Consider the following 23,281-nt stretch of genomic DNA (forward strand, 5'->3'; position numbering starts at 1 on the left):
CTCTCTGTTCACCCATGACTGTGTGGCAACTCAATCATCAAGTTTGCTGACAACAGTGGTAATCACACGTCGAGACGCCCTACTGTGAGGAATTGAGGGCCCTGACGGAATGATGCCAGGAAAATAACCTCTCCCTCAATGTCAACAAAACAAATGAGATGATCGTGGACTACAGTAGACAGCAGAGAGCTAGTCCCCATCCACGTCTACGGGGCCGCACTGGAGAGGATGAAAAGCTTTAAGTTACTCAGAGCCATGGCCTGTTCACCCCGCTACCATCTAGAAGGAGGTGAAAGTACAGGTGCATCAAAGCTGTGACCAAGAGACTGAGAAACTGGAGATAGAAAACTTCTATCTCCAAAATATCGATGTTTTGTTTGCCGAGCCACTTAGCTATCACTTTTGCCTTATGGTAAGGTGCACCATCATGCTGGAAAAGGCATTGTTCTTCACCAAACTGTTCCTGGATGGTTGGGAGAAGTTGCTCTCGGAAGATGTGTTGGTTCCATTCTTTATTCATGGCTGTGTTCTTAGGCAAAATTGTGAGTGAGCCCACTCCTTTGGCTGAGAAGCAACCCCACACATGAATGGTCTCAGGATGCTTTACTGTTGGCATGACACAGGACTGATGGTGGCGCTCACCTTGTCTTCTCTGGACAAGCTTTTTTCCATATGCCCAAAACAATCGGAAACGGGATTCATCGGAGAAAATGACTTTACCCCAGATGCACTCACACCTGCCTGCTGCCATTCCTGAACAAGCTCTGTACTGATGGTGCCCCGATCCAGCAGCTGAATCAACTTTAGGAGACGGTCCTGGTGCTTGCTGAACTTTCTTGGGCGCCCTGAAGCCTTCTTCACAAAGATTGAACCGCTCTCCTTGAAGTTCTTGATGATTTGATAAATGGTTGATTTAGGTGCAATCGTACTGGCAGCAATATCCTTGGCTATGACGCCCTTTTTGTGCAAAGCAATGATGACAACACATGTTTCCTTGCAGGTAAGCATGGTTGACAGATGAAGAACAATGATTCCAAGCACCACCCTCCTTTTGAAGCTTCCAGTCTGTTATTCCAACTCAATCAGCATGAAAGAGTGATCTCCAGCCTTATCCTCGTCAACACTCACACCTGTGTTAACAAGAGAATCACTGACATGATATCAGCTGGTCCTTTTGTGGCAAGGCTGAAATGCAGTGGAAATGTTTTTGGGGGATTCAGTTCATTTGCATGGCAAAGAGGGGCTTTGCAAATAATTGCAATTCATCTGATCACTCTTCAAAACATTCTGGAGTATATGCAAATTGCCATCATACAAAACCTTTGGCCACGACTGTACATAGTCATTCAAAACGGTTCACTTTAATAATATTTACAGTAGAGTACCTGTACTGTGGGTTCTGTGGTCACCAAACTGCCTTCAAGCTCAGTGGTCTCGCTTCACAGGAGTGGCAACTGGGAACATATCAATGCACAAAATCACTCGGACCAGCCTTTCCGTACCGCGGCGGTGAAGCCTGATAAGTGCAACACCCAAAGGGCTCGCACGTTGAAGGACAAGGCACCTGTTCAGCATCCCTGAGAATGGAAAGGTGAGAGGAAGAGGACACATACTCAGCCACCAGAACAACACATCATGGGGATCTGACCATAGAGAATGATGGACACAGGATATCATCTTTATATGTGTCCCATTATGGCATCCGTGAGCACACGGACATGCAAATCAAATAACAAATGTAATTACATTTGAGACAACAGAGGCAATATTCATTTTATTAAAGTAGATTGAATAATAGGGTGCGTTCAGCAGGATGCAACGTTTTGGACATTTTCAGATAAAAATATGCTATGTTGAACAAATGTCTCTCCGACATGTAGAATAAGGAAATACGTTGTCTCTATTCATGAAATGTAAATCTGCAACGCTCGAAGGTTTTGCGACTGAACGTGACCCGTGTGATTCTTCCTTAACGAACATGCCCCACCTAGATGGCTACTTTAAAATGTTGGAAGCCCTCAATGGCAATGTTAATGCCAAAATTGATTTTATCCATCTAGAGTCCTCTATCTAACTCCATGAGACTGAACAAATAGCCAGGTAAAGACCAGCAAACACCGGCCCCTAATTGCAATGAGGTGCACCTGGAGACAAATAGATACACCTGGGTTAATTAAGACATGTCACATAACATAAATACCAGGTGTATTGGGTCTAATTAGCATCAGTTGCATTTTCTCTGTTACTACCACTCCTGTACCCGGCATCATGCACATGGTCAGACTGACGGTGGTCACATGTGAGTATACATTTAAATATATATGACCAAATGTTTGTATTTGAGAGTAATGGAAGTACATATCATATATGACTTGCGGGACATTACATGTCTATTGTTAAAAACAAAGTTGTCTAACAAACTGTCACATTGCATGCATGGAATAAGAGACCAAATTCTTAACTTGATGACTACAGTACACTTAGTATAACTCAAATGCTGGAGTATAGAGTCAAATGCTAAATTCTAGCTTCATGGTCCAAGTGCATATGATGTGGAATGTTGCTGAACTAGCTGTGTGATGTTGTTTCAGTGCTGGCTGCAGCTTGCTGTACACTAACAGATGGAGGTACTGTATGTAGTAATGATGATACCACTTAACCAAGCTAATGTGAGTGGTGTGTAATTCCTGTTTATTTGTCCTGGCAGCAATCAGCATCACGTGTGAAGGCTCTGATGCTTTACTGCAATGTGGTAAGCTAGTCAACACTACTGTATAGTCACCTATGATATTTTCTACTGTAGATTAGCGTCACTGGCCCACACCAGTCTTCGCTCTCCTTCATCCCTCACCTTTCTCCTTTTCTTTGTCTCTCTTCCCCCCCCCCCCCATCTCCCTCAGATGGAGGTAAGATTCAAATCAAGCGTGCCAACTATGGTCGTCGTAAACACGATGTGTGTTCCATTGGGCGCCCCGAAAACCAACTCACCGACACCAACTGCCTCAGCCAATCCACCACCAGCAAGATGGCAGAAAGGTACTAGAACCTGTGGTGTTTACCTGTAGGAACTCCTTGGCTGTGGTGTTAACAACCACCAGCAGCAAGAACCTGTAGTGTTTACCTGTGGGAACTCATGACCTCTACCTGTCTTTGACACAAACAGGTGCGGTGGGAAGAGCCAGTGTATTGTCCCGGCATCCAATTTGGTTTTTGGAGACCCCTGTGTCGGGACTTACAAGTACCTGGACACCAAATACTCCTGTGTCCAACAGCCTGAAACAAGTCAGTCTCTGAATGTGTGCTAATAATAGTTAGTGGTGGGCACCAATAGCCATAATTTAATCCCACATACTATCGGTATGACTGGCATGTTGGGATATTGTTTAATACTCCTACCCATTTTACTCTTTTGTAAAAGAGTGCACTCTGCTGATTGCTAGAAAAGGAATAGAATGGGTTGGTTCCCCTACAGTACCAGCTTGCTAACTTTGTTTTATTAAATGCTGCCTTATGGCCACAACATGTTTCATACATGCATTTGTTTCTCCAAGTGTAAACCACCTCACCTTCTAACTAACACTAGCTGGCACACAACCTGTGGTTATGGAACAATGTAGCCGGCAACAACTTTATTTAGCGTAGGGATGTCGGAGACCAGGCAGTGTGGTGCCAAGATGGACTAAGGAACTGCTTGTGGACTACAGGAAACAGAGGGCCAAGCCCCTCCCTACCAGGAGGCTAAAAAGATTTGTTATCAGCCCTCCGATCCTCAAATCTACAGCTGCATCCTTTGAGAGCTTTTTGACTGGCTGCATCACCACTAGGTATGGCATCTGTCCGCAAAGTGCTACAGAGTAGTGCGTACGGCCCAGTACATCACTGAGGCCGCGCTCCCTGCAATCAGGACCTCGACACCACGTGTGTCGGAAGGCCCTACATTGTCAATGCCTCAAGCCACCCAAGTCATACTGTCCTGTTACTCCATGACAAATGGTACGGATGCACCAAGTCTGGAACCAACAGGACCCTGAACGGCTTCTACTTCCCCCAAGCCATAAAACTGCTGAATGACTACCCCTGACTATCTGCATTGCTTTTTTTAAATTACTTTTTTGACATATGCTGCTGCTCCTTGTTATATGTACATATCTAGCTCAATTAGCAAGCAAGAACATCGCAGGGAAGTGGCTGAAGCTTGCTACCTAGCGCTACTCCCACAGATTTGTAAGGTATACAGCTAATCTGGCACGGCATAGAAATACAGATGTGGTGTAGTGGGTCGACTTTATTTTTAACCAATTTAGAGCCAGCCAGTTTACTTAAAATGTTAGCATTTTTGAGGACTGCTCATAAGGAAGTGGAACTACAAGGGAACGTTGGAAGATGACGCGTCAAACTGTTTATACTTTAGTTCACGCTAACACATTTATAATGACTTTAAAGAAATGAGCCTGAAATCAACATTCCCTGTTAGTGCCCATCCCTAACACTTCACCAGGCTAATGTATGTCTTAATTTGTCTGGCCAGTGTGGTGTAACTCCTGTGTTGTCCTTGCAGTAAGCAGCATCATATGTGAAGGCTCTGATTCCCAACTACTATGTGGTAAGCTGGTTAGCACTACCGTACGGTATAATCATGTGGTGATGTATATTAGTCACTAGCCCACACAAACACCCAGATTTGGCCATCCTTTTCTTCTTTCTCTTCCTCAGATCGGGGTGAGATCCATATTCAGCGTGCCAACTATGGTCGTCGTCAACACGATGTGTGTTCCATTGGGCGCCCACACAAACAACTCAAAAACACCAACTGCATCAACCAATCCACCACCAGCACAATGTCAGAAAGGTAGTGAAACCTTTAGTGTGCATTTACCTGTAGGCACTCATTGGCTGTGGTGTTAACCTCTACCTGTTGACACACAGGTGTGATGGAGAGCGCCAGTGTATCGTCAAGGTATCCAACTCCGTGTTCGGCGACCCCTGTGTTGGAACTTATAAGTACTTGGATGTGGCTTACACCTGTGACTGAATGTGAGTTTGTGTGTGTATATATATATGTGCATGCACACATGACTGGGAACTAGAATGCTGGTGCTGACAATATGCCTTGCAGGAGTTCTTCCTGTGGAACCTGAAGATGTACAAGGCTTCTGGGATATCTTCATCAGGTTGTGCTGTTTTCTGCCAAATCAACTTCAATGACCATTGGGAACCTGTGTATTTTGTGTGGAAGCATTTCTGAACTGTGGTTGGTCTGAATTAAATGAAGTGTCAAAGACGAGACTGGTTGCCTCTTGTATGTTACTAAATGTCACACCAATATTTCTGAACATGTGTCCTTTATTCTTGCCTTTCACCGGACTCATTTGTACCTGGCGCTAACGTGCTTTTGTCTTGCTGTCTGTATTGTGTGCCCACCTTTATGCAGTTGTAAAATATTCATTGTGCTCTGGCCGGGCAAACTATTTTTAAACAATTGTACCTGCCTCTCAAATCACTGACAGGTAGTACTTATGACATCAGCAGGCTTACTTGATCTAATGTGTACACAAAGCAGACCTGGACCGTTAACCTTACAATGTGTAGACCCTACAAACCCTGATCATTAAGTGATTGGCTCAGATCATGAGCCAAACAATACCGTGACGTGGACATTAAGCTTGAGGCTATTTCTAAGGCTGCTTTTGCTTGTCAGATTTTTAGAGAACAATAGGAGAGCTTCAATTGGCTAATGAATGGAGAAATGTATAACGCCCCACAGAATTTATGGGTCATAATGCGTCACACGGTTGCTAAGCTAATCATCATGCAATGCCTTCTCAAAGTCGAGAAACCTGCCTATTTTCCTCGCATACATAATGCCACTATTCCAAAGCAATACGATAATATCAAACATCTCGGCTTAGTTGCAATTTTGTACTTCCCAGAATTCATGCTAAAGTTGGGTTTTTTGAGCTAGTGCCCAATTGGCCCCAGAATGCACTGCGCAGCCCATGGGCAACATACAAAATGGGCGTTAATATGATGCCAGTGGAGTTTCCCCATCTCAATGTATCTCTGGCACTGTCCCACACATTTCGGCGACGCACCAACATTGATCTGTCCATTGAAATCAAGTCTAAGTGGTAGATCTGTAGAGCGCTATTTCTACTGAGGTACGTTATTGTCGAACAGCTGAAAATAGTACTTTTGGTCTGAAAATATATTTTGCAGTTTAGATGGTATAATGATGCAACACTACTTTTGTCAAAATTATGTGAACCAGAATTTCAGCAACCAGGAAATGGCAGCGTGATCCGCATAGTGCATTTTTATTTCTATTATACCATCAATATGTCCTGTGGTACTGCTGTACTCATCCCAAATAAAACCAATGGGCAATAAGAGACAGAATTCGATTGGATCATCTAATTGGCTTTCACAACTCTTGTAGAATTTCCACGTGGATGGGGATATTGTGTATTTAATCAAAGTCCACTGGAGGAAAATCTATTTTTAACTAAGACAATTTAACTGAATTTTTCCAGTACAATAGAGGTTCAGTAAATCCCCTTATTGTTTGGGATACCTTTAAATGTACCTTCAGAGGTCATTCAATTCAATTTTCAACAACAATGAAAAGCAGTTTCTGGCTAAAGAGAAGACTAACAAGGGAAATACATTCACTAATAGTACAGGTAGATAGCAATAAAAACGAAACTACAGAGATACAAAATAAATTAGAGGAACAACAAGAGAGGAACTTATTCAAGAACCAACTAATATAATCTATTACCAAATGAAAGTAATCTGTGAGGAAGCTAAATGATCTCAAGATGGCGCAGACAGAGATGGTCACCTCGCTTCAAGTCCTTAGGAAATTATGCAGTTATTTGTGTCCAACATTAGGGCACGAGTTGCCTTCCAGAGAGACAGAGATTGTAACATTCTCTGATTCACGGAAACATGGCTCACTCGGGATATGTTATCAAAGTCGATACAACCATCGGGTTTCTTCATGCGTCGCGCCGACAGAAACAAACATCTCTCTGGTAGGTGGAAGGCTGGGGGTTTATGCCTCATGATTAATGACTCATGGTGTAACAATATCAATATACAGTAACTCATGTCCTTTTGTTCACCTGACTTATATATCGCAAAACTCGGGCAAAACTGAATGCGCGAACCACCGCATTCAACCATGGAAAGAGGTCGGGGAATATAGCTGAATATAAACAGTGTAGTTATTCCCTCCGCAAGGCAATCAAACAAGCAGAATGTCGGTATAGGGAGAAAATGGAGTTGTAATTCAACGGCCAAGACACGAGACGTATGTGGCAGGGTCTACAGGAAATTACGGACTACAAATTTGTTCATAAAATGCCTGGAATTTTACAATTTTGGTGATTCTCTTTTAAAATGGGTAAAAGTACTGTATAGGTGTAAAATAGTAAATAGCGGCTACTTTTCAGAGAGTTTTGAATCATCAAGAGGACTTAAACAAGGGTGTCCGCTGTCACCATATCTATTCGTTATGGCCATCGAAATGCTAGCTACTAAAATCAGATCAAATAACAACATTAGAGGATTAGAAATCCAAGGTTTAAAAACAAAGGTGTCCATGTATGCCGATGACTCAAGTTTTTATTAAGTCCGCAAGCTAGATCCCTACAATGTCTCATTGAAGGTCTAGACACATTTTCTGGACTCTCTGGACTAAAACCTGTGTACAATGTTAGGTATTGGATCTTTAAAAAATACAACTTTTACATTAATATGCAGTTTATCTTTAAAATTGACTGATGGTGAAGTAGACATACTTGGTATTCATATAAAAAATATTACATGAGCCCTACAAAATTAATTTCAATAGAAAACAGACAAGATCCTGCAACCATGGAGAGGTAAATTCCTGTCTATTTATATCAAATTTGCCCTGATTAACTCCTTAGTCATATCACAGTTTACTCACTTTCATATGGCGCTGCCTACTCCTGATGATTTGTTTTTCAATTCATATGAGCAAAAAATATGTATCTTAATTTGGGACGCTAAACCAGACAAGATACAGTGTGCCTATCTATATTTATTAATGTGTTTATTTTTATTTAACCAGGTAAGTTGACTGAGAACACATTCTCATTTACAGCAACAACCTGGGGATTAGTTACAGGGGAGAGGAGGGGAGATGAAGTAGCTAATTGTACACCGGCGATGACTAGGTGGCCATGATGGTAAGAAGGACAATTTGGGAATTTAGCCAGGACACTGGGGTTAACACCCCTACTCTTGCGATCAGTGCCATGGGATCTTTAGTGATCACAGAGAGTCAGGACAGCCATTTAACATCCCATCCAAAAGACGGCACCCTACTGCCCTGGGTCAATGGGATATTTTTAGACAAGACAGAAGGGTGCCTCCTACTGGCCTTCCAACACCACTTCGAGAAGCATCTGTTCTCCCATCCAGGGACTGACCAGGACCAATCCTGCTTAGTTTAAGAAGCAAAGCAGCAGTAAAATGCAGGGTGGTATGCAGGCCTAGCTCGCTATATAATGAATATGAATTGGGTGTGTTGCGATTATTAAATATAAAAGCACTAAACTTCTCTCTAAAAGCTTCACTTATTCAAAAGTTCTACTTGAACCCTAAATAATCCTCAAGTAGATTACTAAAAAAAGCTAATCCATTGACTAAAATAGACTTTTTGGCCTGTGTACAGATTTCCATGTCTCATTTTGATTAATTGCAAATGATACTTTTTTCAAAGTATTTCTCTTTTTCAAACAAGCATTGCAGAACTGACTACAATTTCAATTTCATCCCCCTGAAAGGATAGAACAAATATTACAAATATTATGGCTCTACTCAAATGTGATGGTTTATAAAAGACCTATATTTATGGGAAAAAAGTTTGAAAAGTGTATTTGTTTTTAAAGATATTGTCAATTGGAATGGTAGATATGTCTTTCATGGAGTTATCAGAATTATTTGGAAAGGTCTGCTCAATCCAAGATTATAACCAATTGATTACATTACCCCAACAATGGAGGCAGGAAGAGGTAGGGAACTGGTCTGTCTGCCCAATATAAAGGACCAAAACTTGCAGAGGGAAAAAAATAGCTTAAATAGGAATGTTATAACAGTTTCATTTGAGGACCAGGATGTTGACATCTGTGCCATACAGACTGCAAAATTGTTGGGAAGAAATTTTTGACCCTACTGCCCTTTGTTTGGTTTTTTTCAGAAGGGGTGCAACTCTCGCTCTCTTGAAGACGGAAGGGACGTAGCCAGCGGTCAAGGATGAGTTGATGAGCGAGGTGAGGTAGGGGTCAAGCGGGCAGGTTGTTGGGCGGCCGGCCGTCACAAGACGCAAGATTTCATCTGGAGAGAGAGGGGAGAAAGAGGTCAAAGCACAGGGTAGGGCAGTGTGAGCAGGACCAGCGGTGTCGTTTGACTTAGCAAACGAGGATCGGATGTCGTCGACCTTTTCAAAATGGTTGACGAAGTCATCCGCAGAGAGGGAGGAGGGGGGGGAGGGGGAGGAGGATTCAGGAGGGAGGAGAAGGTGGCAAAGAGCTTCCTAGGGTTAGAGGCAGATGCTTGGAATTTAGAGTGGTAGAAAGTGGCTTTAGCAGCAGAGACAGAAGAGGAAAATGTAGAGAGGGAGTGAAAGGATGCCAGGGAGGCGATTTTTCCTCCATTTCCGCTCGGCTGCCCGGAGCCCTGTTCAATTTTAGCTAAAAAGACTTGTGCTTTTCAGCTAAAATTGTATAGAATTCTTGCCAACAAAACGCTGAATATTTGGGGCATACAAAGTTCTGCATATTTTGTTGTGAGGATACAGAATTGACCATTTATTTTGGTATTGTCTTCAAGCAGCCTGTCAGGAATGGCTGAAAATGTATAACATAGATCTGAAATGGACCCTAGAAATACTGGAGATCTCGTCAATTACTAACGCTCATAGTAAAAGATTATATCTAATTGAATAGACTCTAGACTGAGTTAAACTGTATTGTTGAAAGATATGCTGCATAGAAATCCGAAGGGTTGCCAGTAGAGACAGGCGGGATGGGCTAAGGGAACTGTGATGTGGAATTGGAGACAAGTGGGAGTGGAGTTGCTGGGCGAAGGATAGAATGACAGATCTAAATTATATATAAAAGGTAAATACTTTGACACTGAGGGGCTGTGTTGATATAGTTGAGGCTGATGCCATGCAGGTGTTTGAATGCATTTGTACACTCATTCAAATGCACCAAGATGGACATGGTGCCATACATGCACTCAAACATTGGCCTTGCTGTTGTATTGTCCTGGATGTTTGTTTTGTTTGTGGTGCAGGGAATGGAATTCTATTTATTCTCTGGCTGGAATCTGATGGTTGAGGGGCTGCTCTTGGAACAGTGTTGGACCACATTTTTGACATTGTGGAGATCTGTCGATGTGCCCTTGAGCAGGGTGTTGACCCTGTTTGCGTGTTTACGCGTCTTTGGATCAGAGGCTGTTAGATGACTAATGTGATGTAGTTGGCCAGCTTCCCTGCAAGTATGATTAAGAGAAGAAACAGCCTCTAGCTTAATTTACACATCACAGTAACATTTGGTTCATGATCTGAGCCAATCACTTACTGATGTACATTTGTAGGGTCTACACATTGTATAACCTGTCCAGGTCTGCTTTGTCACCAGGTTAGCTGTTGATGCATACAAATTAGGTCAAGTAAGCATGCTGATGTCATAAGTACAACTTGTCAGTGATTTGAGAGGCAGGTACAATTGATTTAAAAATAGTTTGACCATCCAGAGCATTTTACAACTGCCTAAAGGTGGTACAAATGAGTCCCGAGAAAGGCAACAATAAAGGACACACGTTCAGAAATATTGGTGTGACATTTAGTAATATACAAGAGGCAACCAGTCTTGTCTTTGACACTTCATTTAATTCAGACCAACCACAGTTCAGAAATGCTTCAACACAAAATACACAGGTTTACAATGGTCATTGAAGTTGGAGGAAAACAGCACAACCTGATGACGATATCCCAGAAGCCTTGTACATCTTCAGGTTCCACAGGAAGATATCCTGCAAGGCATACTGTCAGCACCAGCATTCTAGTTCCCAGTCATGTGTGCATGCACATATATAAAACTCACATTCAGTCACAGGTGTAAGCCACATCCAAGTACTTATAAGTTCCAACACAGGGGTCGCCGAACACGGAGTTGGATACCTTGACGATACACTGGCGCTCTCCGTCACACCTGTGTGTCAACAGGTAGAGGTTAACACCACAGCCAATGAGTGCCTACAGGCAAATGCACACTAAAGGTTTCACTACCTTTCTGACATTGTGCTGGTGCTGGATTGGCTGAGGCAGTTGGTGTTTTTGAGTTGGTTATCGGGGCGCCCAATGGAACACACATCGTGTTGACGACGACCATAGTTGGCACGCTGAATATGGATCTCACCCCGATCTGAGGAAGAGAAAGAAGGATGGCCAAATCTGGGTGTTTGTGTGGGCTAGTGACTAATATACATCACCACATGATTATACAGTACGGTAGTGCTAACCAGCTTACCACATAGTAGTTGGGAATCAGAGCCTTCACATACGATGCTGCTTACTGCAAGGACAACACAGGAGTTACACCACACTGGCCAGACAAATTAAGACATACATTAGCCTGGTGAAGTGTTAGGGATGGGCACTAACAGGGAATGTTGATTTCAGGTGCATTTTTTAAGTCATTTTAAACTTGTCGGCATGTACTAAAGTATAAAGGGCTATGCGCGTCATCATTCACCGTTACCTTGTAGTGTCAGTTCCTTATGAGCAGGTCTCAAAAGGCTAATATGTTAAGCAATCGGGCTGGCTAGACTGAAACTGGTGAAAAATAAAGTCAACCCGCTACACCAAATCTGCATTTCTATGCCATGCTGTGTCAGACTAGCTGTATACCCTACAAATCTGTGGGAGTAGCGCTAGCTAGTTACCGTTCACTGAAACATATTCAGTCTAAAGCCAGATTAAGTGCGCACAAGCATCAAATAAGCTTAAGCCACTTCCCATCCGTGTTCTTGCTGGCTAATTACATTTACATTTTAGTCATTTAGCAGACACTCTTATCCAGAGTGACTTACAGTAGTGAATGCATACATTTCTTTTTCTGTGCTGGCCCCCCGTGGGAATCGACCCCACAACCCTGGTGTTGCAAACACCATGCTCTACCAACTGAGCTACAGGGAAGGCTAATTGAGCTTGATATGTACATCTGAAAAGGAACAGCATATGAGACAAGTCAAAAAGGTTACTGCAAAAAGGGTCAATGTAGATAGTCGGGGGTAGTCATTCAGGAGTTTTATGGCTTGGGGGAAGTAGAAGCTGTTCAGGTTCCAGACTTGGTGCATCCGTACCATTTGTCAGTGGCCAGTGTCATTGACAATGTAGGGCTTTCCGACACGTGTGGTGTCGAGATGCTGATGGCAGGGAGAGCGGCCTCAGTGATGGACAGGGCCGTACGCACTACCCTCTGGCATATGACCGCAACGTGCTACATACCTAGTGGTAATGCAGCCAGTCAAAAAGCTCTCAATGGTGCAGCTGTAGAATTGAGCATCGGAAGGCTGATAGCAAATCCTTTTAGCCTCCTGGCAGGGAGGGGCTCAGCCCTCCGTTTCATGTAGTCCACAATCAGTTCCTTTGTCTTGCCGATATTGTCGTCTTGGCACCACACTGCCAGGTCTCCGACCTCCCTATAGGCTACGCTAACTAAAGATGTTGCCGGCTACATTGTTCCATAACCACAGCTTGTGTGCTAGGGTTAGTTAGCAGGTGAGGGTGGCTTAAACATGGAGAAATAAATGCATTTAACACGTTGGGGCCATAAAAAAGAATTTAATAACAAAGCTGGTACCATAGGGGAACCAACCCATTCTAGTCATCAGCAGAGTGCACGCTTTTACAAAAGAGTAAAATGGGTAGGAGTATTAAACAATATCCCAACATGCCACAGTCATACCGATAGTAGGTTGAATTCAATTATGGCCATTGGTGCCCACCACTAACTATTATTAGCACACATTCAGAGACTGACTTGTTTCGTGCTGTTGGACACAGGAGTATTTGGTGTCCAGGTACTTGTAAGTCCCGACACAGGGGTCCCCAAAAACGAAATTGGATGCCGGGACAACACACTGGCTCTTTCCATCTCACCTGTTTGTGTCAAAGACAGGAAGAGGTCATGAGTTCCCACAGGTAAACACTACAGGTTCTTGCTGCTGGTGGTTGTTACCACTACAGCCAAGGAGCTCCTACAGGTAAACACCACTGGTTCTAGTACCTTTCTGCCATCTTGCTGGTGGTGGATTGGCTGAGGCAGTTGGTGTCGGTGAGTTGGTTATCGGGGCGCCCAATGGAACACACATCGTGTTTACGACGACCATAGTTGGCACGCTTGACTTGAATCTTACCTCCATCTGAGGGAGATGGGGGAAGAGATCAAGAAAAGGAGAAAGGTGAGGGACGAAGGAGAGCGAAGACTGGTGTGGGCCAGTGACGCTAATTTACAGTAGAAAATATCATAGGTGACTATACAGTAGTGTTGACTAGCTTACCACATTGCAGTAAAGCATCATGGCCTTCACACGTGATGCTGATTGCTGCCAGGACAAAAACAGGAATTACACACCACTCACATTAGTTTGGTTAAGTAGTATCTTCATTACTACATACAGTACCTCCATCTGTTAGTGTACAGCAAGCTGCAGTCAGCACTGAAACAACATCACACAGCTAGTTAGGCAACATTCCACATCATATGCACTTGGACCATTAAGGTATACTCCAGCATTTGAGTCATCAAGTTCAGAATTTAGTCTCTTATTCCATGCATGCGATGTGACAATTTGTTAGACAATTTTGTTTTGAACAATAGAAATTGAATGTCCCTCAGGTCATATATGACACGTACTTCCATTACTCTCAAATACAAACATTTGGTCATTTATATTTAAATTCTAATCTGCATTAGATACAGATTTTGTATACTCACATGCGACCACCGTCAGTCTGAACATGCGCATGATGCCGGGTACAGAAGTGGTAGTAACAGAGAAAAGGCAACTGATGCTAATTGGACCCAATACACCTGGTATTTATGTTATGGGACATGTCTTAATTAACCCAGGTGTATCTATTTGTTTCCAGGTACACCTCATTGCAATTAGGGGCCGGAGTTTGCTGGTCTATACCTGGCTATTGGTTCAGTCTCATCTCATGGAGTTAGATAGAGGACTCTAGATGGATAAAATCAATTTTGACATTAACATTACCATTGAGGGCTTCCAACATTTTAAAGTAGCCATCTAGGTGGGGCTTCTTCGTTAAGGAAGAATCACACGGGCCACGATCAGTCTTAAAACCTTTGAGCGTTGCAGATTTACCATATGCGTTCTGTTATACTCACAGACACCATTCAAACAGTTTTATAAACATCAGAGTGTTTTCTATCCAAATCTACTAATTATATGCATATTCTCGTTTCTGGGAAAGAGTAGTAACCAGTTTAAATCGGGTACTTTTTTATCCGGCCGTGACAATACTGCTCCCTAGCGCAGACAGGCTCTTACATCTACACGTTCCGCTAGCGGAACGTCTGCTCCAATATCCAATGATGGGCGGGGCGCGAAATACAAACTCCTCTAAAATCCGAAAACTTCCATTTTTCAAACATATGACTATTTTACAGCTATTTAAAGACAAGACTCTCCTTTATCTAACCACACTGTCCGATTTCAAAAACGCTTTACAGCGAAAGCAAAACATTAGATTATGTCAGCAGAGTACCCAGCCAGAAATAATCAGACACCCATTTTTCAAGCTAGCATATCATGTCACATAAACCCAAACCATAGCTAAATGCAGCACTAACCTTTTATGATCTTCATCAGATGACACACCTAGGACATTATGTTATACAATACATGCATGTCTGTTCAATCAAGTTCATATTTATATCAAAAACCAGCTTTTTACATTAGCATGTGACGTTCAGAACTAGCATTCCCACCGAACACTTCCGGTGATTTTACTAAATTACTCACGATAAACGTTCACAAAAAGCATAACAATTATTTTAAGAATTATAGATACAGAACTCCTCTACGCACTCGATATGTCCGATTTTAAAATAGCTTTTCGGATGAAGCACATTTTGCAATAATCTAAGTACATAGCCCGGCATCACAGGGCTAGCTATTTAGACACCCTGCAAGTTTAGCCTTCACCAAAATCACATTTCCTATAAGAAAAATGTTCTTACCTTGCTTGTTCTTCGTCAGAATACACTGCCAGGACTTCTACTTCAATAACAAATGTAGGTTTGGTCCCAAATAATCCATCGTTATGTTCCGTCAAGACGTTTTGTTCGTGCGTTCTAGACACTATCCCAACGCTAAATCTCGGCCACGAGCATGACGCAGAATGTGACAAAAAAATTCTAAATATTCCATTACCGTACTTCGAAGCATGTCAACCGCTGTTTAAAACCAATTTTTATGCAATTTATCTCGTAGAAAAGCGATAATATTCCGACCGGGAATCTGCCTGTCTGTATACTGAGGGAAAAACCGAAAGCCGGGGGCGGGGCGGGTCGCGAGCGTAAGGCTTAGTCCACTGAGTGACCACTTAGCTTTTGCTCTCGTGTGCTTCAGCCAGGGCTTTGAATTACGTCATTCCTGTTTTTCCCGGGCTCTGAGACTCCATTGGAGACGTGGGAAGTGTCACGTAAGAGCAGAGATCCTTTGTAAAAGATAGAGAGAATCAACAAGGGCAAGAAATGTTCAGACAGGGTACTTCCTGAAAAGAACCTTGTCAGGTTTTTGCCTGCCATAGGAGTTCTGTTATACTCACAGACACCATTCAAACAGTTTCAGAAACTGTGGAGTGTTTTCTCTCCAAAGCTAATAATTATATGCATATTCTAGTTTCTGGGCAGGACTAATAATCAGATTAAATCGGGTACGTTTTTTATCCAGCCGTGAAAATACTGCCCCCTAGCCATAAGAGGTTATTGGAATTTTTATGATTAAGGTTTTGACTAAATGATTCCACTCCGAAAATGTATAACTGAATGATTAGAAAACTAATTCTATAAATGTGTGTGCATAGGACAAGCTAAGACTTTACTATTTGGCAATGGAAGTAAGACATTCAAGGAAAAGGGGAACTGTTAACTTCTCGGGGCTGCGTGGGACGCTACCGTCCCACCCACAGTTCACACTATTCAACAGCCAGTGAAATATCAGGGCGCCAAATTCAAAACAACTATTTTAAACCATTTGAAAGATAAACCTCTCCTTAATCCAACCACATTGTCCGATTTCAAAAAGGCTTTACGGAGAAAGCACATTGTTCAATATTCTGAGTACAGAGCTCGGCCATCAATGCAAGCTATACAGTTAGCCGTCAAGCCACAGCTTCGTCAAAACTCCAAAATACTGTTATAAATATTTTCTTACCTTTGCTGATCTTCGCCGGAATGCACACGGAAGGACTCCCACTTCCACAAGAAATGTTGATTTTGTTCGATAAAGTCCATCATTTATGTCCAAATAAATCCATTTTGTTCGTGCGTCCAGATCACTATTCCAAAAGGCATGATGCGCGTACATCCATCATAGACGAAAAGTTATAAAGTTCCCTTCGCGTTTGTAGAAACATGTCAAACCATGTTCACAATCAATCTTTAGGGTGTTAACATAAAACTTTGATAATATTCCAACCGGACAATAGCGTATTCATTACAGAAGAAAAATAAAAATGGCTAGCCCTGCGTGACCGCGCATGAGGTAACTAAGTGACCCCAGCCAGACCACTTATTGTTCCAGTTGTTATTCAATCAAATTGCATAGTAGAAGCTTCAAACAAGGTTCTAATGAAAAGACTACAAGCCTCAGAGTTCCCACTTCCTGGTTGGATACCTATTAGGTTTTTTCCTGCCATATCAGTTCTGTTATATTCACAGACATCATTCAAAAAGTTTTAGAAACTTTAAAGTGTTTTCTATCCAAATCTACTAATGATATGCAAATATTTGACTCTGGGCCCGTGTATTAGGCAGTTTACTCTGGGTACGCTTTTCATCCAAAAGGGAAAATACTGCCCCCTATACCTCAACAGGTTAACAGACAGCAGACAACTTGTGACCACTGTGAAACTGATAACAGGAAGAAGGTCTCCCCACCCAGGGAGGGGAGAAACCTTTAGGCTTGCAGTAGATTATGTAACATGGGGCAGGATATGATAAGCAATGTATGTGATGGAGAAGACTTGTAAACAAGCATTGACAGTGTTAAAGAAGAGGAGGGGCATTTGTAAGGGGTATGACATATGGTATGACCAAAGGTTAGGTATAAAAGGCTGTGTACATTGTATGATATTCAGAGCCCTCATGAAAAAACATTGTTGACTATTGTAGGCTGGGCCTCCGTCTGTGTCATTGAACCAGAATCTTACAAACTCTGAATGCTCTGAGTGCAGACTGAGTAGTTTAATTGAAGTTCAGTTTATGTACATTGGGAACATAATAGTGCCCTCCAATCTCATCACTTTTTAAAAAAAAATTATTTTATATTTCACCGTTACTTAACCAGTTTGGCCAGTTGAGAACAAGTTCTCATTTACAACTGCGACCTGGCTAAGATAAAGCAAAGCAGTGCGACACAAACAACAACACAGACTTAAACATGGAATAAACAAACATGCAGTCAATAATACAATATACTGCATGTGCAAATGAGGTAGAATAAGGGAGGTAAGGCATTAAATAGGCCATAGTGGCTTAATAATTACAGTAGAGCAAATAAACACTAGAGTAATAGATGTGCCGAAGATGAGTGTGCAAGTAGAGATACTGGGATGCAAAGGAGCAAAATAAATCAAATAAATTACAGTATGGGGGATGAGGTAGTTGGATGGGCTATTTACAGATGGGCTACGTACAGGTGCAGTGATCTGTGAGCTGCTCTGACAGCTGATGCTTAAAGTTAGTGAAGGAGATATGAGTCTCCAGCTTCAGTGATTTTTGCAGTTCGTTCCAGTCATTGGCAGCAGAGAACTGGAAGGAAAGTTAGCCAAAGTAGGAATTGGCCTTGGGGGTGACCAGTGAGATATACCTGCTGGAGCTCGTGCTACGGGTGGGTGCTGCTATGGTGACCAGTGAGCTGAGATAAGGTGGCACTTTACCTAGCAAAGACTTATAGATGACCTGGTTTGGCGATGAATATGAAGCGAGGGCCAGCCAACGAGAGCATGCAGTGGTGGTTAGTATATGGGGTTTTGGTGACAAAACGGATGGCACTGCGATAGACTGCAATAAATTTGTTGAGTAGAGTGTTGGAGGCTATTTTGTAAATGACATCGCCGATTTCAAGGATCGGTAGGATTGTCAGTTTTACGAGGGTATGTTTGGCAGCATGAGTGAAGGATGCTTTGTTGCGAAATAGGAAGCCGATTCTAGGTTTAATTTTGCATTGGAGATCCTTAATGTGAGTCTGGAAGGAGAGTTTACAGTCTGACCAGACACCTAGGTATTTATAGTTGTCCACATATTCTAATTCAGAACCGTCCATAGTAGTGATGCTGTACGGGCGGGCAGGTGTGGGCAGCGATCGGTTGAAGAGCATAAACTTAGTTTTACTTGCATTTAAGAGCAGTTGGAGGCCACGGAAGGAGAGTTGTATGGCATTGAAGCTCGTCTGGAGGTTAGTTAACCTGTTTGGGATAGGGGGCAGTATTGAGAATTTTGGAAAAATTATGTGCCCATTTAGAATATGCATATTATTGTTCAGGTTTGGATAGAAAACACTCTGAATTTTCTAAAACTGTTTGAATGGTGTCTGTGAGTATAACAGAACTCCTATGGCAGGCAAAAACCTGACAAGGTTTCAAGCAGGAAGTACCCTGTCTGACAAGGAGTCGTGCGTCTTGCATCTTTTTATTGAAAAGTAAGGATCTTAGCTGTAAAGTGACAATTCCCAGGGCTCCAATAGGCTCTCAGAACCCGCGAAAAACCTGAAGGTTTACGAGGGAGCCTCAGGCTGAAACACATTATCACCTTTTGTAAGTGGCTGCTCAGAGGACCTTTGAATGAGGCGCGTGCACAATTCGCTCCTGAGGAGAAATTTTATTCGGCTGTTTAGGCTCAATGCATATTCCCGGTCGGAATATTATCACTTATCTACGAGATAAATGGCATAAAAATTGGTTTTAAACAGCGGTTGACATGCTTCGAAGTACGGTAATGGAATATTTAGACATTTTTGTCACGCCAATGCGCCATGCGCGACACCGTGATGAAGCATTCTGATAGTGTCTAGAACTCACGAACAAAACGTCGCTGTTTGGATATAACGATGGATTATTTGGGACCAAACCAACATTTGTTATTGAAGTAGAAGTCCTGGCAGTGTATTCTGACGAAGAACAAGCAAGGTAAGAACATTTTTCTTATAGGAAATGTGATTTTGGTGGAGGCTGACCTGGGTGGGTATCTAAATAGCTAGCCCTGTGATGCCGGGCTATGTACTTAGATTATTGCAAAATGTGCTTCATCCGAAAAGCTATTTTAAAATCGGACATATCGAGTGCATAGAGGAGTAATGTATCTATAATTCTTAAAATAATTGTTATGCTTTTTGTGAACGTTTATCGTGAGTAATTTAGCAAACTGTTAGTAAATTCCCCGGAAGTTTGCGGGGGTTATGCTTTTTCTGAACGTCACATGCTAATGTAAAAAGCTGTTTTTTGATATAAATATGAACTTGATTGAACAGACATGCATGTATTGTATAACACAATGTCCTAGGTGTGTCATCTGATGAAGATCATAAAAGGTTAGTGCTGCATTTAGCTGTGGTTTGGGTTTATGTGACATGATATGCTAGCTTGAAAAATGGGTGTCTGATTATTTCTGGCTGGGCACTCTGCTGACATAATCTAATGTTTTGCTTTCGTTGTAAAGCCTTTTTGAAATCGGACAGTGGGGTTAGATTAACGAGATTCTTGTCTTTAAATAGCTGTAAAATAGTCATATGTTTGAGAAATTGAAGTAATAGTATTTCTAACGATTCAAAAATCGCGCCACTGGATTTCAGTGGCTGTTACGTAGGTGGGACGAGTTCGTCCCACATGCGCCAGAGAGGTTAATACATTGTCCAAAGAAGGGCCAGAAGTATACAAATTGGTGTCGTCTGCGTAGAGGTGGATCAGAGAATCACCAGCAGCAAGAGCAACATCATTGATGTATACAGAGAAAAGAGTCGGCCCGAGAATATAACCCTGTGGCACCCCCATAGAGACCGTCAAGTCCTCCTATTGTTCACCATCCAAAGGACACAGGGACAACTCAATTTTCCGACTCAATCTTTTTTATTTTTAGTTTGCCTTCAGTTGATTGGTCTGTCCAGTAATTTAGCCAGTAAATTAGCCAGTAAATTAGCCAGTAAATTAGGTTGTAAACCTTTAAAGACAGAACAAAAGTTACCATTAAACATTTTAATGAACTTAAATTAGTTTAAACATTCTAAATAACATTCTAAATAACTAAGATGAATTAACCATTTAAGCCTTTTACCATTGGCGTCTTTGGACTGAACCTGTGAGTGAACTTGGAGTTTTCCCTCTGAATGCCTTCCTCTGGAGCTTGTTTACACTCTCCCTGGCATGAGCTGCAACCTCTCCAGCTGATTTTATAGGCCACTCCTCCACTGGCCACTTTAGGAACTCTGGTCCCTCTTGCCATGTGGAATTCTCCTTCAAATCTTCAGGAGCACCCCCTCTTGTTATGATGTCAGCTATGTTTAGATTCCCACGGATCCACCACCAGTCTTGCACTTGTCCAGCCTTCTGGATTTCACCCCTTCTGTTTGCAAAGAAGGTTTTGTACCCATAACTGACTCTTTGAATGGCTCCCAAGACCGTTTGACTGTCAAGTAGATGGAACCATCTCTCGATCTTCATTCGAGCATGCTTTTCCACGTACTTCCTGATCCTGGCTGCAACGACAGCACCACAGATCTCAGCTTTTACAGCGTCTCCCTTCTGATCCAGGGGTGTCAGCTTGGCTTTTGATTCAACAAATCGAACTTTAGTGCCTTGACTTGTCTCCCATCTTAAGTACATCACAGCTCCATAGGTTTTATCACTTCCATCAGAGAATGTGATGCCCCACGGTTTCCCTTCCCAGCCAGCTGGTGTGAGGCTCCTGTGGAATTTCACCTCTCCAAGCTGCACATATTCTTCAAAAAGCTGGATGGCTTCTTCCCTGAGGCTTTCTGAGAGAGGTTGGTCCCAGGTTTCTTGGGTTAGTTTCCCACCCCCTCCTTCTTGGAATGCTTTTCGAACAAGAATTGCTCCCTTCTGTTTGGCAGGTGTAACTAAGCCAATTGGGTCGTACAGTCCAGCCACTTGGCTTAAGAGGGCCCTCCTAGTCAGTGGGTTAGGTGTCTCAGTTCTCACCTCCTCCTTGATAAGATTTTTCCCAACTCTCATCTTCTTTTTCCTTTTTGAAAAGTTAACTGAGGTTAACATCAAATCAAATCAAATTTATTTATATAGCCCTTCGTATATCAGCTGAAATCTCAAAGTGCTGTACAGAAACCCAGCCTAAAACCCCAAACAGCAAGCAATGCATGTGAAAGAGGCACGGTGGCTAGGAAAAACTCCCTAGGAAAAACTCCCTAGAAAGGCCAAAAACCTAGGAAGAAACCTAGAGAGGAACCAGGCTATGAGGGGTGGCCAGTCCTCTTCTGGCTGTGCCGGGTGGATATTATAACAGAACATGGTCAAGATGTTAAAATGTTCATAAATGACCAGCATGGTCAAATAATAATAATCATTGTAGTTGTCGAGGGTGCAACAAGCACGTCCGGTGAACAGGTCAGGGTTCCGTATCCGCAGGCAGAACAGTTGAAACTGGAGCAGCAGCATGGCCAGGTGGACTGGGGACAGCAAGGAGTCATCATGCCAGGTAGTCCCGAGGCATGGTCCTCATGTAGAGCTTGTCTTCATCCATTCGGTAGCCGATACCCAAGGCTTTGTTGTCTTCGTCCCTCATTTGATTTGGAAGAATTAAGGTTTTACTTTGTGCCTTTGATAGACCATCCACCTCCATTCCTTGCCTCCCACTTTGCCCTGACCGGACCCATGGTTTGAGGAAGAACCCTCCAGCTTTCAAGATCTCTTCTACATTTGCTGTGATTTTGTCAAGTTTATCCAGGTCATTTTGGGAGGTTAAGAGGTCATCCACATAACTGTCCTCTTCAATGACTCTGCGCTCATCCTCCAAGTGAAGAAAGTTGGGCAGGCGTGCTGTTTCCCTCATAGCCAACTGAGCAATGCAACCAGCAGGTCTGTCCCCAATGTTGACTCTGGTTATTGCATATTCACTTATCTCTTCAACTGGGCTGTCCCTCCAGAGGAACCTGTGAAGATGCATCTCACGCTCCTCCAGCCATACAGAGTTGTACATCTTTTGATGTCTCCTAGAGATGCATACGTCCCCTCTCTGAACCTCAACAAGACAGCTCTTATAGGGTTGAGAACGTCTGGTCCCTTCAGAAGGAGATCATTCATACTCACGCCTTTGTATTTCTGGCTACTATTCCATACAATACGAACCGGTGTTGTTACCGAATGAGGGTTTGGTGCCACCAGGTGGCTTACGTACCACATTGGTCCATTCCACTCGTCCATGATTTTGTTGGTGAGTTTTATGGATGCGCCTCGCTCGACCATTTCATGGATTTGGGTAGCATATGCGACTTTCCAGTCTGGCTCTCTGCTTAGTTGTTTTTCCATCCTTAAGAAACAAGCCTGGACTGCACTTTTGTTATTCGGGAGAGAGGCTGGATCTACCGTCCAAGGATACTTTGCATCCCAATGTGGAGCCGGTGTGTGCGCATCCCCCTTCTCGTAGGTGAGGCCTCCTTTAATGATCTCCAGTTCCCTCTCCTCTGCCAGGGTCATTTCTTTTCCTCCCGGTGGACAGTTTCCACATCGGCATCCTCCACATCTTGGCTCACATGCAGCTCCGATGCTGTCCCAGTGCCACCACTCAAGGAACTCACGGTTACTGGCAGCTGTAAATTTGGTCAGAGTCACATCCTCCTGCTGTAGCTGGGCTGTGTCAGTTGTTGGACTTGTGATTTCTTGATATTTGACAGCTGCTGTCCTCATGGAGCGAGCAAAGTGTGTTTTGGACTCATATAGTGCAACCTCCACTTCTTCAAATAA

At 42.8% G+C, this 23,281-nt stretch overlaps 1 protein-coding gene and 1 pseudogene across 1 annotated transcript; one reads left to right on the top strand and one right to left on the bottom strand.

The window, feature by feature from the left end:
- The first annotated feature begins 2,213 nt into the window (after nt 1–2,213).
- LOC115150006 (L-rhamnose-binding lectin CSL3-like) lies at nt 2,214–5,286 on the top strand. The gene is made up of 9 exons (XM_029692867.1): nt 2,214–2,299; nt 2,592–2,627; nt 2,708–2,752; nt 2,901–3,036; nt 3,164–3,282; nt 4,559–4,603; nt 4,714–4,849; nt 4,927–5,034; nt 5,117–5,286. The coding sequence occupies exons 1-8, from the start codon at nt 2,269–2,271 to the stop codon at nt 5,030–5,032; spliced, it is 654 nt and encodes a 217-aa protein (XP_029548727.1). The 5' UTR covers nt 2,214–2,268; the 3' UTR covers nt 5,033–5,034; nt 5,117–5,286.
- A 5,621-nt stretch (nt 5,287–10,907) lies between these two features.
- On the bottom strand, nt 10,908–14,121 carry LOC115150014 (L-rhamnose-binding lectin CSL3-like; annotated as a pseudogene).
- Between the last annotated feature and the right edge of the window lie 9,160 nt (nt 14,122–23,281).

Source organism: Salmo trutta, chromosome 16, assembly GCF_901001165.1.
Source record: "Salmo trutta chromosome 16, fSalTru1.1, whole genome shotgun sequence".
Lineage (NCBI taxonomy): Eukaryota > Metazoa > Chordata > Actinopteri > Salmoniformes > Salmonidae > Salmo > Salmo trutta.

Coding starts and splice junctions, on each gene's coding strand:
- LOC115150006 (XM_029692867.1), top strand. CDS start 2,269: ATGCACATGGTCAGACTGACGGTGGTCACAT. Junction 3,283..4,558: donor TGTCCAACAGCCTGAAACAA/GTCAGTCTCTGA, acceptor TTGTCCTTGCAG/TAAGCAGCATCATATGTGAA. Junction 4,850..4,926: donor ACCAGCACAATGTCAGAAAG/GTAGTGAAACCT, acceptor GTTGACACACAG/GTGTGATGGAGAGCGCCAGT.